General features: G+C 47.5%; 1 protein-coding gene across 2 annotated transcripts in view; it reads left to right on the top strand.

Annotated features, from left to right (window-relative positions):
- Positions 1-15619, top strand: part of ETV6 (ETS variant 6) — a 253263-nt gene that overhangs the window by 199258 nt on the left and 38386 nt on the right. For both annotated transcript variants that reach the window (XM_005652587.3, XM_001924598.6), the window contains exon 4: positions 11996-12130. In XM_005652587.3, coding sequence (XP_005652644.1) covers positions 11996-12130 — 135 coding nt within the window. The remainder of the gene's footprint in view (positions 1-11995; positions 12131-15619) is intronic.

The following is a 15619-nucleotide window of genomic DNA, read 5'->3' as shown; positions in this document are numbered from 1 at the left end:
CAGAATAAGAAACCTGTACAATAGTGATGGAAATACATAAAACTGACCTAAAAGGAACCTCAAGAGTTCCTTTTAATTCAGTGCAAAAATACTTCCCTTTTCTGTTCCAGTGGAAACTCAAAGATTATAGTCAGAGAGGCAAAGTTACCTCTCTGGCAGAGAAGAACACTGCCGTTTCAGTGTTGCAGAAAAATCGTTTGTGGAAGGTGAACAAAGGAAAGCCCAGGGATGTGTTTTAACCTGAGTCAACTTAGCCCTTGGGCACTCTTTCCTCCCAGGGTCTTTGTAAATCTACGCCATCCCTCTCTCTTCTTCTTGTGGCTGATTTACTTTCCTCTCTAGGGACCTCTCACCTTTACATGTGAAACTGGGTTCTCTCTGCTCCACGCTGGAAGCGAAGGTACCCAGAAGCCTGTTGGGATGCCCTTGCCACTTGGAAGCATCTTTGGGGGGTGGGCCACATGGGAGGCTGGGCAGGAGCCTGCCGGCCACTTGGAAGCAAGATCACACTGAGCCTAAAGGCAAAGGGGGCCGGAGGAGGGAGAGCAGAGGTGGACGGGCCTCAGGAAAGGAGGAGTGGGGTCAAGACTTAAAGGATGCAACTGAGTGGGTGACGTTGAAAAAGAGACATTCTGGGTGATTGGAGCAGCATTAGCCTAGTGTGTTTGGGTGGCGGTGAGAAAGGCCACCTGGGGATGGACGAGGCGGGAGCCAGGAAGGCCGCAAGGGCTGGTGACTAGTCTGGAATAAGGTGTTGAAGCCATGATTCAGAGGGGGCGGTAGAAATTCCTTCTGTGAGTGTCCCCTGCAGCTGCCCGCCAGAGGGATAGAAAGGAGGGGTAGGAGAAGTCATTTCCAGCTGGGTTGTCAAGTGAGGCTCAAAGGTACGGTGACAGAGGCAGACTTGGCAAGTTTGAAAGGTGAGCGAGATGGGGGTAAGGAAAGGTGGTGCGGGGGGAGCTCAGAGAGGAGGCGACACAAGCGGGAACCTCCGTTGGAAACATCCTTCATCAGCACTGCCCCCTCCCCCACTTGTCTGAGTGCCTCTTCATATCTAAATTCTGATCTTTTCTCCTGGAATGCCTTCCCCAACTCCCATCCCTGCATCCCTGATTCTCCCCTTCTCTTGCCTCCGCCTCTCCCACCTCAGTCTGGGTGAGGGACGGGTCCTCTTTTATCTCAGAGCCTTTCCTAAATCTGTCATGGCCACACACACACACACACACACACACACACACACACACGCATACGCATGCTCACTCACACTGCATTTTGCGTGACCGTTTCCTATTCCATAGCCTCTGCCAGAGTTGAAAGTTCACTTTGGACAGGGCCGTGTCCTGGTAAGCTGCCATGTCCCCAGCACCTAGCCCAGGGCGTGGCATCTAATTGGCACCTAATAAATAATAGTTGAATTGTGACCCAACATGAGAGACCCTTAAAGCCCAGGGTGAAGAGTTTGGATGTTATTCGTGGGCAGTGGGAAACCATGGAAAGGTTCTGATCAGGAGAATGATATCATTGGGGCTCTCCCTTCAGAGTAGACATTTGTGGAGTTCCCACTGTGGCTCAGCGTGTTACAAACCCAGCTAGTATCCATGAGGGTGCAGGTTTGATCCCTGATCTCCCTCATTGGGTTAAGGATCCGGCGTTTCCATCATTTCCACAATGAGCCGCGGCTCGGATCAGGCGTTGCTGTGGCTGTGGTGTAGGCCAGCAGCTGCAGTTCCCATTCAACCCTAGCCTGGGAATTTTCATATGCCATAGGTGTGGCCCTAAAAAGCAAAAAAAAAAAAAAAGCAAAAAAAAATAGACATTTGCCATCAGTGCATAGGATGGATTCACTGGGTCACTAAAAGGGAAGCTGAGTAGAACAGTGCAATTCTCTGACTCAAGACAGTGAAGTCCAGACCTGGATCACTGACACCGAAATCATAGCACTTCAGGCACAAAATGGTTAGCCTGGCACTTTGGCCAAGCAATGCCAGGACATCCAGGAAGATGTGTCCTCTTCTGCAGAAATCAGAGACTGGAGCCAGCCCAGAGCTGGGACTAAGAGATTTAAGTATCGTGCCCATTACAGTGAGCTGAGAATAAAGATAAATTTATGCTGTAGGCAGTTTAATTAAGGCATCAACCAGAAAGCCATGGACAGAAATTCAAGGTGATACCTGCCGGTAGAGGCTATAAGAAAACTTATCACAAACAGAGGAGTATTGTCAAAGGGATTGGAAGATAGACCTAAGAAGCAGTTGAGAAGCCCTTTCTCACAATGAAGGCATGATATATACCTGCTCACACACTCCTTGGGTAGAGACATGGTATAAATAGAAAATCATGTTTCTCTCTCAGATGGAACAGTTGGCAATGCTTCTCTGACATGGGCTTTCTGCTTTGGCATTTGCTGTAGCGGTGTCCCAGTCCCTGGTCCTCCACATGGCTCTTCCACACATCACATCACTTCGTTGGCCTTTATTTTCCTGGTCTGTAAAATGGGATTTTCAACATGGGGATCCTAAGCTCCCTTCAACTCCAAACAGTTCAGCGCAACTTCTGCCACTGAAAGTGTTAAGCTCTGAGTAAATATGACAACTTCCCACCCTCCAGGCAGTGAATAAATACTTTGATCTCCTTCAACCTCCATGCCTTATCAAACCTAGACCTCACCCAATTTTGTCCTGTCTTTCCTAAAATCTTTTTTGCTGCCTAATTCAAAGCAGCAGCAGCTTCTCAGCAGTCGTGGGGCTGCTAGAATGAAACAGAAGTGTCTGGCGGGAGTTCCCATTGTGGCTCAGCGGAAACGAATCTGACTAGTATCCATGAGGACGCAAGTTCAATCCCTGGCCTCGCTCAGTGGGTTAAGGATCCAGCATTGCCATGAGCTGTGGTGTAGGTCATAGACAAGGCTTGGATCTCTCATTGCTGTGGCTGTCGTGTAGGCCGGCAGCTGCAGCTCTGATTTGACCCCTACCTGGGAACCTCCATACTGCTGGTGTGGCCCTAAGGAAAAAAAAGTGTCTGGTGACATGTCACCATGAATGGATGTTTATGGCTTCCTCCTGGCCACGTTTCCTGCCTGGATCACCCAGCGTTATGCTCTCTGTATATGGAAATAACATTCCTTGACACAGCTCATCCCAAATGTAGAGAGGAGAGAATGGAAGCTCAGTGAATTGTAATTATTGAACTATTAAGATACCTTAAGTCAAGTACGGTAGCCCTTCTGAACGCCACGTTCTTCCACCAGTCTCCCAACTACACTTCTCCTGTCCCCTTCCAGGACAAAGGAACACCTTGAATAAAGCAGGAACATTCAGAATGTCCTTTAAATATCATCTCCAAACAGAAGCCGTCAAGGTTTCGCATATAAATGGGACCTGTTCTTTGAAACAATCTCCCTATCAGAGGATACAGCAGGATGACAAATTCATAACATTTGCAAAGTTAAGGAAGAAATGTAAAGAAATTGCCATTTTATAAAACCTTACCCAGATGTGTTTATTTTACCTAGTCCTTGAGCTCCTAGATACCACATTCAGTGGTCTGGGATGATTTCAATTCAAAGGAATTTCATTGAATTTCCTGAATTCAGTGAATGTCTTGCAGTGGATAACTCCAATGTGTTACTTGACCCTTTGAGACTCTGAGAAAGCACATAAATAAGAAGGAACAGACAAATTGGCATGGCTATTAACTCTTATATAGAATTACCCATTGCAAGACATTTAGGTGGCATGAATTAATGCATTATTTAAATAAGCAAAATAAACCCGTGTTAATTGAATTCATGTTAGATTTTCTACCAATGCTTTTTAAAAAAAAAAAAAAAGGAAAAACAAGTGTATTTTCAAAGTTCTTTCAGTTTAATTCAGCAAAAAATGTGTTGGCGTTTTACTAAGGAAATCAATTTTTGATACCATAAAGCATTTCTTCCCTCTCCAACCCACCAGCATCTTTGTCTTCGGAAACATGCTTTGCTTATGACCTTCAAATATAGTAAAACTTCCTTCAAAGATTAAACTGAAAATACTGGTCTTTACAGATACTTCCTTAGAAACCAACTTACCTATTAATTTCAGTTAAGCAGTGGTAGGTGGTTTGCTGGATTGAGTGGTTGTGTCAACTAGCTGTCATAGAATCAAGTCACAGAATGCGAAGGTATGGGTCATAGAAGGGAAATTTTAGCCATGAAGTGTGGAAGTTCCAGCAGACACGACCCTTGACTAAATTCACCCAGAGTTGCTTCTTTCTTCTTCTTCTTCTTTTTTTTTTTTTTTTTTTTTTTTTTTGTCTTTTTGCCTTTTCTAGGACCTCTCCGAAGCATATGTAGGTTCCCAGGCTAGGGGTCTAATAGGAGCTGTAGCCGCCAGCCTACACCAGAACCACAGCAACGCAGGATCCAAGCCACGTCTGCGACCTGCACCACAGCTCACGGCAACGCCGGATCCTTAACCCACTGAGCAAGGCCAGGGATCAAACCCGCAACCTCATGATTCCTAGTCAGATTTGTTAACCACTGAGCCACAGTGGGAACTCCTGCTTCTTTCTTCTCTTGCTGTGTCATTGAGCAAACAGACAAAAAGTAAGTGTGTTACACACCAGAGAAATCCTGAATTTCTTAGCACCTCGCGTGTCCCACTGGTGAAATGGTGGTGATAACTGATCCCTCTGCTGTGCAGAGTGAGATTATAACGTGTAAAACATGCAGGACTTCCTCTAGTGCATATTTAAAGTGCATACTTAGGTCACACTATTTTTATTTTATATATATATATATATTTTTTTTTTTTTGGCTGCACCCACAGCACACAAAATTTCCAGGGCCAGGGATCGAACCCACACCACAGCAGTGAAAACACCGGATCCCTAACCCACTGAGCCACAGGAGAGCTCCTGCAATATTTTTATTTCCTCTTGCGCTTATTCTATGGTTTATCCTAAATTATACTCTATATCCAGCTAAAGACAGTTGACTTACTAGCCATCTTTTCTAACTGATTTATTCTCGTCTTAAATGTAATATTCAAATTTCCCCACAGCCCACTCCCTTTTTTTCTCAGGATCTCTACCTGTAAGACATAGACAGCAATTATGTTTCAACTATTTGTCCCTAAGTAAAAAGTAGTTTATTTTTATTGTCCCAGAGGCATTCTGTATGCAGGGTAAGGTGTGTAATTCAATCAGCCTACAAAATGGACGGGAATGTTGGAAACTTAGATGGAGCAGAGTTGGAAAGCCAAGCCGTCCCATGATGGGAATGGGCCTGTCATGCCACCAGGGATCCTCCAGGCGTGTGTCTGCGTTGGGGTTTTCACTGTTGAATTTATGATGAACTTAAAGGGACCCAGACCTTGAACTTCATTTTGAACCTGTCACAGGCAGAAAGGACAGGCAGAATTTTCTGACACCTCTGAGAAGTATGCCTAGCACACCATGTGTGCTTTTTTTTTTTTTTTTTTTTAAGACTTGGTCAGAAGGAAACTAAAATCTCTGAATAAAAACAGAAGAGAGAGAAAGAGAAAAGAGAACAGTGTGCAAATAGAAGAACGTGTTACTTCAGAGAATCCTCACAGACACCTATGTACCTAGTAAATCATTGCCGAAAAATGCAAATGCGAATAATGTCAAGATTCTGCTTTAAACCTGCTGAACCCAAGAAGTTCAATGTTGTGAAACCGTGGGGGAGAGGCTCTGGGTCGCATTGTCGATGACACTATGCCTTGCTCCCAGCCTTCCGGAGGACGTGCAAAGTAGAATAAGAACTTTGCAACTAACCTCACCCGTATTTCCCAGATCACACCAGTTCAGGAAAATGTCCCAAGGAAACAATCCAAGAGGGAGACAAAGAAGATCCCCTTCGCAATTCCATGTGTGATTGGCAAAACTGGAAATGCCCCAGCCACCCCAAGTAGGGGACTTGCCAAACAAACATAGAGAATATCCACACGGAGGACACTACAGCTTTATGGTCATTCACTGAGAGTCACTTGTTTTCTTCAGTGCAGGGCCATGCAGATCACACTCCGGACTTGAAATGCTCTTTTAAAGACAGGTAGACCCCATTCAGAGTCTGAAGCAGAGATTAGCATGGCGTGGTGCGGAAGTGAGAAGTAGGATATGGAGCAGTCGGCACGTAGGCACAGCGGTGGTGTCATAAACTGGTGGCCAGCAGGGCCAAGGGGGTGATTCACGGAAGTTAGAAGGCGCAGAGTCTGTGAGTCTTGGTGACTGCTTAGCTTTGGATGAGAAGGACAGAGGGGTTAAGGCTGAGACCCAGGTTTCTGGCCCCATCAGCCAGCCATGTATTGAACCAGGAAACACCATGTGGGTTATAAAGGCTTTTATGTCAAACACCTAATGTGTGGGGTGCCTGGGTGACATGCATCAGGAGGAAGGAGAATGTGGGAGCTTCTGAAGTTGAGAAAAGAGGCTCACCTGGAGTTGATGTAGCACAGATGAGCTGCCTGTAGCCATGGGAGGGGATGACATAGATTACGCAGGGAGAAAGATTGCCCTGGGAGCCTTCACGTAGTAGGAGAAGGAAGGAGGGAGAGCAGAGAAGTGGGAAGAAAACCAGGAGAATGAAAACCAGGGAATGTCTGGAGCTGTGGAGTGGTCTCAACAAGGAGGTAGTGACCAGTGGTGATGATGTCGCTGAGAGGCAGACAGGTCCCCAGGTACCTTTGCCCTTTGGGTTTGACAACAGGGAGGTGACCCAGCAAGAGCACTTGGGACAGGTTGGAGCTGCAGGGCCCTGGGCAGTGGACAGAGAGGGGGTGGCCATAACAGAGCTGGACAGCTCCTGGCGGGGAGGGAGGGTTTGGCTGCAATGCGGGGAGAGATGGGAGCAGTACCTGGAGGAGAAGATGAGGACAGAGAGAGAGAGAGTGTGTGTGTGACAGAGAGAGACAAGAAAATCTTGAGTCTACTCAAATACTAAAGGGAAGAAACTCATAGAAAGAAGTTGAACTAGAAGGAGAGAGACTGAACAGATGTGTCTTATGAGATGATGTCAGCTGGAAGGAGAAAGTTCCATTCATATGAATATGACTTTCTGAAACTTAGTCGTGTGCTTTAAAAACAAAAGTATTGAAGCAAAGCAAAGAGTTTCCAGGTGGTTGTTTTTTTTTCCACGACATGTCTGTTGCTAATTATCATAATCACAAGAGGTACCATCTCCTGAGCTCATGTGACAGCCAACGTGGGGCTGGTGCTTGAACACATCATCTCATTTAATCCTCTCAACAGCCCCGCCAAGTCTGGGCATCATGCTCATTTGAAACAAAAGGATATTTAATTTAGCCTTGAACTAAACTTGAAAGAGAAAAAAGGGTCGGCTTCAGGGCATGCCACTGATAAATAGAGGAACCAGGCTTCAAACCTGGGACTTGCTGGCCCCAGAGCCCAAGTTCTTTCCTCTAAAAGTAAAGCAGTTTAGATAAGTTGAACCCCCTAAATAGTGTCTTTATGTTCAGGGTCTTCCAAGACTAGTAAAAATGCTAAGGCAACCTGTGATGGTTTTGTTCACTCTCTGCTGTTCGTTTGAAACAAATGGCAAATGAAATAATAGAATTGAGGATTCTCAGAGTAGACGGCTGGCTTTTCACATTAAGATCACGAATAAAAAATTGTGTGTGTGTGTTTAGCTTGGGGGTGTGTGTGGGTGTGTGGGTGTGTGCCTGTGCCTGTGCCTGTATCTAGGAGCTTATCTAGGGCTTATGGGACCTGAAGTTTATAATTTGAGGATGCATATGTAGTTCTAGAGCTCCTCCCTGGGACTGTGCACATGAAGGCCCCTGAAACTCACTAGCTTCATGGCAGATCTACTTCTCCACATGCACATGGGTGTGTGAACTATGTGTGTATGCACATGTGCACGAAGATAGAGGGGGGAACCAAGCAAAAGCTATTGTCCTGTGAACAATAGCCTTGGTTCCATGGCTTAGTACAATAGAAGCATCTTTTCCAGTTGATATTAGTGACTTGTTTGCTGGGAAGGCAGAGAATATTTATCAAGGATCGAAAGTACCAAGAGTTTCTTGAACAGTGCCTTTGAATTCAAGCCAGTGGTCATTAGCCAAGATATACAGTGCCATGGCTCATGCTCTCTATAGAGCAGCAAATAAATATAACTTATTTTTAAATATCTTATTTCAGAGATCTTTTTGTTAACTTCACTTAGAGATGTGATCTCCTCTCACTATGAAGATTTTAGGAATGTGGCAAGAGGGAGGTCCCTGGGGGCCTAGCAGTTCAGGATTCAGCATTGTCACTGCTGTGGCTCGGGTTTGATCCTGGCCCGGGAACATCTGTGTGCCTCGGGCGTGCCCCAGCCCCCAAAAAAGGCATGTATAGCAAGAGAACAGCCTGAGTGTTGGAGGAATTGGGGGCCAGTGGAGATGGAAGGGGGGGACTTTTATTTATTTAGGAAGCTGTTGTAGATGGGACACACATTCTGTGCTGCTCCAGAAGCCAAAATTAAGAACCAGTATAGATGAGGTTGCAGAAGAGGCCAGATTCCAACTCAACAGTAGAACTTTCTGTCGACTAGAGCAGTCCAAACGTGGTTTTGCGTATGTTGTGGCCCCCTGCCCATCACGAAAGTGCTCAGCCAAAGCTACTTCTTGGCAGGGGAAGGGGAGGCAGGGGCCCTTTTACTGCACACAAGTTCAAGTCCCTCCAAGAAACCTATAGCCTCCTTCTAAGACGCCAAGCCATTACCAGGCACACTGTTACTGCCAGTCACACACAGCCGGCATGCACGGCAGCTTGGTTTTTCCCCCAGAGTAGTGATGTGTGTGTTCTGAGCCAGCCACGGGCCCCCACTGAGCTCCTGGTTGCTGAGGAAACGTGTCTGTGAATGAGCTGATCCAATTGTGGCCGTGCCCTATGGTCTTAGAATTGAGTTTTTTCTTGGCCCGGAACCTGGCCATTAGCCAGCTGTCACAGGTGGTACATGTCACTGTTAACTTGCTGGTTCTGGGGGTTTAGGTAAGGAACTGGCCAAGGTCTGCCTGATCGGCCCCTCCCTCGCTCTCCTGCTCCCCCAAGGAACCTCCTCGGCCTGGCTCCCTATTTCAGCTTTGGGATAAGAGGCTGAGGAGCGGCAGCACCAAAGGCCTGGGAAAGGATGGGGCAGAGCACATGGTGGTCTCTGAGGCTGCCAGGCCAGGGTGAAGCATCCGGAGAGGCCGAGATGGAGGAATGGCCTCAGTCAGCCTTGACCTTCATGAAGGGGGAAGGTCACCTTGACCATGACCCAGACCCTCCTCTTCTGTTCTCCTTGGGAGACCTCCTTCAGGGTCGAAGGTCTGTCCTAAACCACTTTCATGATGTCCCTGGTGACAGTAGTGGTCACACAGCTGGCATCTGCAGAGTTCTCACTGTTTGCCCGATGCCGTGGTGAGCTCGTTCCATGGTCACCTCGTCACATCCTTCCAAGCGTCCTGGGAGGCAGGTGCTGCTGCCATCACCGTTTTACAGACAGGTGCTGAGGCCTGGGGAAGGGAAAGGGCCCCCGCTCTGTGGTCTCCCTGTCTCTGTACACGTAGAGAAGTGGAAACGGAGAGGCAAGTAGCCGGGCCACCACATGCAAGGCTCCTCTAGCCCCTGGGGTGACCTCCAGGGAGGGGCTGGGTGTGGCATGTGCTGTGCACCAGACCCAGATCTCAGCCTCCTCTTCCAAGGGAGATATTTGCATGTCACAGAGACGTTCAAGGAGCTGCTCAAGGTCGTCTGGTGCAGAGGAGCTGCCCACCCCCAGCCCCAGCCAGCAGCCTGTGCCTTCCCCACACACCAGCAGTCCAACACCCTCACAGACTCTAAATCTGTATTTCCTGGCCTCCCCTTCCAACACGGGTACACTCATCACTGACCATTTTTGTTAGTGATAGTAATTATCAGGAACCCATTTCCTCCGTGTTTTCATTCTCTCTTTGGCTACTACAGAAATAAAGCATTGCTCAGACCCACAGGATAGAACCCCAGCATCGGGAGGCCGAGCACATTTAGAAAAGTTCAGGAAGACGTTTGCCCTAAACCAGAAGAAACAAAGTGTTGATTAGGGACTTATTTTTGTAAGTGATTAAAATACGAATCATTAAAATAGGCCCGTATTTCAGGCTCTGTATCCTCGTCTCATCAGAGAGAGTGTCACCATGACGACTGGGTTTGAGTTATGACAGCTCCACACGCTGTCACTCGTGTGTCATGATGCCACCTTACACAGAACGTTTTGGGGGGTTGGGGGGGTTGTTTTTTCTTGTGTCTTTTTAGGGCTGTACCTGTGGCCCATGGAAGTCCCCGGGCGAGGGGTCAAATCGGAGCTACAGCTGCTGGCCTACGCACAACCACAGCAATGCAGGATCTGAGCCTCGTCTGCGACCTACACCGAAGCTCACGGCAATGTCAGATCCTTCACCCACTGAGCCACAACGGGAACTTCACACAGAGCGTTTTTAAGTCTGGTTCCGAACACCTCTGCATCCCCTCACCTGTCCCACTAAAAGGAAATACCCAAGCGGCATAGGGTCTTCAGCTCCTAAGTCTTTCGCTTTGTTTGATCACAGCAGTGGCAGTGAGTTATGTGAATAATGAGCAGAATTCAAAGGCAGGGGAAGGGACAAAGTCAAAGACACAAGGAGACCTCAGGAATCACTTGGGACAGGGTATCATGGAACTTTATTTGGTGCAAGTAGACATGGTGCAGAAGTTTGCAGAAAGAAAGGCATTCCCTCGGAGTGTTTCTCAGGTTTCAGGCTGAGTTGCAAAGAAAAAAAAAAAATAAATTAGCAATAGCCCAAGATATGCAGTTAAATTAAGTTGTTAATTAAAGTATCTGTTAAAAATGGCTAAAATTAGAGACAAAAGCCCATTGTTTGGTACAATTGTTGACTGCATAGCTGTCTGTGGAAGGGCGTGGGGGGACAGTCAGAAAAGCCTGTGGTATTTTAAAGATTCATCACCCACCCCCTAAGGGGTTTGGAGGCACCCACCTGCATTTTGGAACTTGGATCTAAGTCAAAGGGGAGGGACAAGACCATGACAGGTTTTTTTTGCTAATTGACTACTCAGTGGACCCTTCAAATACCAAATATATCGCAACAGAAGGCCTCCTGCTCAGACCAGCCCCCACCATCCTCTGCGAGGGGCTGACATCTAAAGACGGTTTTCTAGAGATTGTGGAACCTTGACGCAATGCCTGTGTGTATTTTTAGAGGGGAACATCCCAGAATAAGCCTGTCTCTTAGAGGGTGTCTTCAATAGTCAGCACCTCTGACCGGCTGTGAAGTTTTTTCATATTTATTCTTTTCCTGCCTGGGATTGGGGTGGATTAGAAAAGCATGTTTTTCCTCTCTCAGGAAGATTTCTGTGATGACTCCATAAGTTGTCATCAAAACATTAAAACCTTTTCTCCTTCTTGACTTTGTAATGCTTCTTTGATTAATCTGAAATGCAAACCAAGTAGATACGAAAAGGATATTTTTTTTTATTAAAATAGTAGCAATTAGTTGGGACAATGTAAGTTTCCTATGAAGTCTGGTACATCCCTGTGATGGGCTATTATTATGTAGCTACTATAGCAGCTGAATCATGTGGAGGGAAAAAAGAAACTATGATAAGCCTGATTCTAATTATGTAACTACGTAATACTGTAAGTAGTATTTACAAGGATTGGGTCTCTTAGGGATAGGATTATAGGTAGTTTTTTGTTTTCTTTCTAGCTTCCTGCAATTTTTATACGTTCTTTTGTATATGACTTTCATAATCAAAAAAGTTAAAAAAAAAAAAAAAGCCTGCTTTTTTGGTGGCTCTGACCTTCTGCGTTTCAGTGTCACATCCTGTCCCCTATAAGCTCCACGTGGGTAGGTGGCAGGCCTGTCTTCCTCACCATCGTGTCCTTGGGACTCTGTCCAGGTGCAGAGTTAATGCTCAGCCCATCGTTGCTGAATGCACTGTTCCCATTTCTCTTTGTCTCTTTCCTTTTTCTTTCTAGGTGATGTGCTCTACGAACTCCTTCAGCATATTCTGAAGCAGAGGAAACCTCGGATTCTTTTTTCACCGTTCTTCCACCCCGGAAACTCGATACACACGCAGCCAGAAGTCATACTGCACCAGAACCACGAAGAAGGTACCAAGGAAACCTCTCTCCTTGCCTGAGACATAGCCACATCCCAGAGGCCCCACTGTTCCTCTGACGCCTTCGTTATTCTTATTTCCGTGATCCATTTTTCATTCAACAAACATTTGTTGAGTACTATGTATGAGACCCTGGGGCAAATGCTGATATGACTAAGGTCTACCCTTGATTCTCTGCAGCTCATAATCTGGGGAAGGGTGGCAGGGGGGAATGGGATAGATATACCTGTAAGTATCAAAAAATAACAGTAAGAGGTACCATAAAGAGCCAGTGGAAGGGGAGTTTACAGCCAGGTACAGGCAGCAGGTTCAGCTTCCTGAAGGAGGTGGTTCCGGAGGATTCCTTGAAGGCTGAGTCCTTGAAGGATTCTGATAAGCAGGGATGAAGTGGAGAAGGCTCCCGGAGGACACAGGATAGAGTGCATCCTTGGAATGGAGAGTAAGCAGATCACTTGGGTTGTAGAGCTTATTTTTCTCCCCCCACCCCCTTTGCTGATGAAAAACCCCAAACAGACCCTAAATAGAGAGAATAACTAAAGCCATGAGCCATCCCCCTGCTTCAACAATGGTCAGGGGAGAGGGGAGGTGGTCACTGAAGATTTTTAAGCAGGAGTAACATAAGCTGGAGGAAGAAAGGAGACCCAAACCCTCTGACCTCTGCCTTGGCCCAAGGGTCTCCTCTTCATGCACCAAAGGGGGTGTCTGGCAGTGTGCTTATCCCAAGTGCTTAGCTCAGGTGTCACAGGCACGGCTCTGCTCTAGTGAGCATCAGTGGTCCTAAGATCAGGGGTAAAAAACACAACAAAAGACCTGAGTCAAATTGTGGCCCTGGATGTAGTTCCACGTGGGTGTCTGGGTATAGAAATAGGGTATAAAAACCCTACTTTGGGAGTTTCTCGGTGGCACAGTGGGATCGGTGCCATCTCTGCAGCACCAGCATGCAGATTCAGTCCCCGCCAGGCACAGTGGTTAAAGGATTCAGCTTTCACAGCTGCAGCACGGGATGCAGCTACAGCTCAGATCTGATCCTTGGCCTGGGAATTCCACATGCCAGGAGGTGGCCAAACAAGAAAGAAAGAGAAAAAAAAAACCTACTTTGCTCCTTGTTCTGTTGAATAGCAGTGCATCATGCTATTGGTTCACATCTTTCTGCCCAGGTTGGGAGCTCGAAGTCATTCTTTTAAACTTGTCCTTAGGACCAGATGATGAGGGGCCTCAAACCCTGGGGTGCTTCCGGGGCCTCTCCTTAATTGGATCGCTCATTCCCCAGAGCAGGACTTTTTGTTTTGTTTTGTTGATGGCAAATTCAAAAATGAGAAGTGATTTGCTCTCTTAGTTAACCCCCCGCCCCCAGCCGACACAGTCTGACTCCAGCACCCCGACAGACACCTCTTCCCCCTGCTGAGCATGTCACAGCTGCTGGCCTCACTTCCGTGACAGAGTCAGCGAGCAAGCATCCTGCAGGCCAGGCACCCACCGCTCCCCTCATCCCATTCTGCCCTGGCTGTCCCCTTGCAGCCGCCCCCACCCCAGTCTGGGCTCTCATGTCCTTTCCTCTCCCTGCCCCCTGTGTTTCCCGCTTTCGAAGTAGCCACCTGCTACTCCAGGGAAAGCAGAGGTGGGTTTACTGAAGTTTGACATGAAGGCAGGAATCAGATGGACGAGGCTGCCTCTTCAGACACAAAAGGAGTGTAACAGGGTGTTGTTTTTTCTCTCGTTCTCATTATTAAAAAAAAAAAAAAAATCCTTGGAGTTCTCTGATAGCTCCGATCAAGCATTGTCACTGCTGTGGCTCAGGTCACAACTGTGGTGTGGGTCCGATCCCCAGCCTGGGAACGTCCCCATGCCATGGGCATAGCCTAAAAAAAAATCCCATTTGGAATTTCTGTTCCCCTTTTCCTTGGCTGTGATTGGAGGCTTCTGGTCTTGCTTCGTGGCAGCTCCTTCCCCCTCTCGCCTGGACCTGCCCTGACTCCTGTGTGTTTGTTGTTATTCTCATTGGCAGGAACTACTCGATAGAGAATGCTAGCTGCTCTCAGAGCCCCTCTCCAGCTGGGTAAATGCAAATGTGCCACGGCAAATGCCCTAATGAGCTGTGCTCTTGAGTCTTATGTTGTTGACAAGTGAGCTCAGTAGGTAAAAGGACAGAGCTAATGAGGCCAAGGTCAAGGGCTGCATCACCCTGTGGGACAGTCAGCTCTGGTCTAGACCTGCTCTTAAAAGTAGCGTGTTCTTGGAGTTCTCATTGTGGCTCAGCGGGCTAAGGACCCAGCGTTGTCTCTGTGAGGATGCCAGTTCCATCCCTGGCATTGTTCAGTTGGTTAAGGATTTGGCATCACTCCAAGCTGCGGTGTAGATTGCAGATGCGGCTCAGAGCCAGGCTTGCTGTGGCTGTGGCGTAGGCCGGCAGCTGCAGCTCTGATTCAACCCTGGCCCGGAAACGTCCATAAACCGCAGGTGCAGCCCTAAAAAGAAATAAAAAGTAACATATTCTCAGAGACAGTTCCGTAAAGCTGGCAGCCAGGAAATACAGTCCAGTCCATGCCCTGCTCCTTCACCTGCTCTCATGTGAGCACCTGGACACACAGAAGGGAGCAGAGCTCTCTGTCAGGTGTATCACGTGAGGAGCACTGTGTCAGGCACGGAAGTCATGTGAAGAGGCTGCCGACCCCCAGACCTCCAGGTAGACGGGTGCCCTTGGTGACCAAGGGACCACCTCGAGAGGTGAATAGATCAGTACTAGTTCCCCACCCCCAACCATCTTCCCCTTCTTCTCCATCAAAAAGAAAACATATCCTGGAGTTCCCGTTGTGGCTCAGGGGGTTAAAACCCAACTAATATCCATGAGGATGCAGGTTTGATCCTCAGGCTCATCCAGTGGGTTAAGGATCCAGCATTGCCACGAGCTGTGATGTAGGTCACAGGTGTGGCTTGGATCTGGCATTGCTGTGGCTGCGGTGTAGGCTGGCAGCTGCAGCTCCAATTCCACCCTTAGCCTGGGAACTTACAAATGCCACAGGTACCGCCTTTAAGAGAGAGAAGGGGGGGGGAGGGAGGGAAAGAAAGAAAGAAAAGAGAGAAAGAAAACATATCCAGGCCAACATGAGCAGTCTCTAGAATCAGTACTTATATTGTGAATAATAACGCCTTAACATGGGTGTATGTTAAGGTACAGAAAGATCTGATCCACGGGTGGGGGAGTTTGTAAAGGGACGTTGTAAGCATCCAATATTACATCCCCAGTGATTGATGTTACATAATCAGGGATACAGTACATTGTAAAAGTATGTTGCTCTCGACTTGGCACCGAGCTCAGAATCTCGGAATGGGAGGAGAACGGGGCATTCCAGAGAGGGCCGGGCTGGCACAGGGAGGCGGGCGGAGTGACGTGCAAGCACAAAGCGTCATTCAGCACCCCCCACACCCCCCGTGACTTCACCTCATCACCGCCGCTGACTTAACCAATTCAAACATTCATGAT

This window comes from Sus scrofa, chromosome 5 (assembly GCF_000003025.6).
Source record: "Sus scrofa isolate TJ Tabasco breed Duroc chromosome 5, Sscrofa11.1, whole genome shotgun sequence".
Lineage (NCBI taxonomy): Eukaryota > Metazoa > Chordata > Mammalia > Artiodactyla > Suidae > Sus > Sus scrofa.
This window is presented reverse-complemented; position numbering and strand designations above follow the sequence as displayed.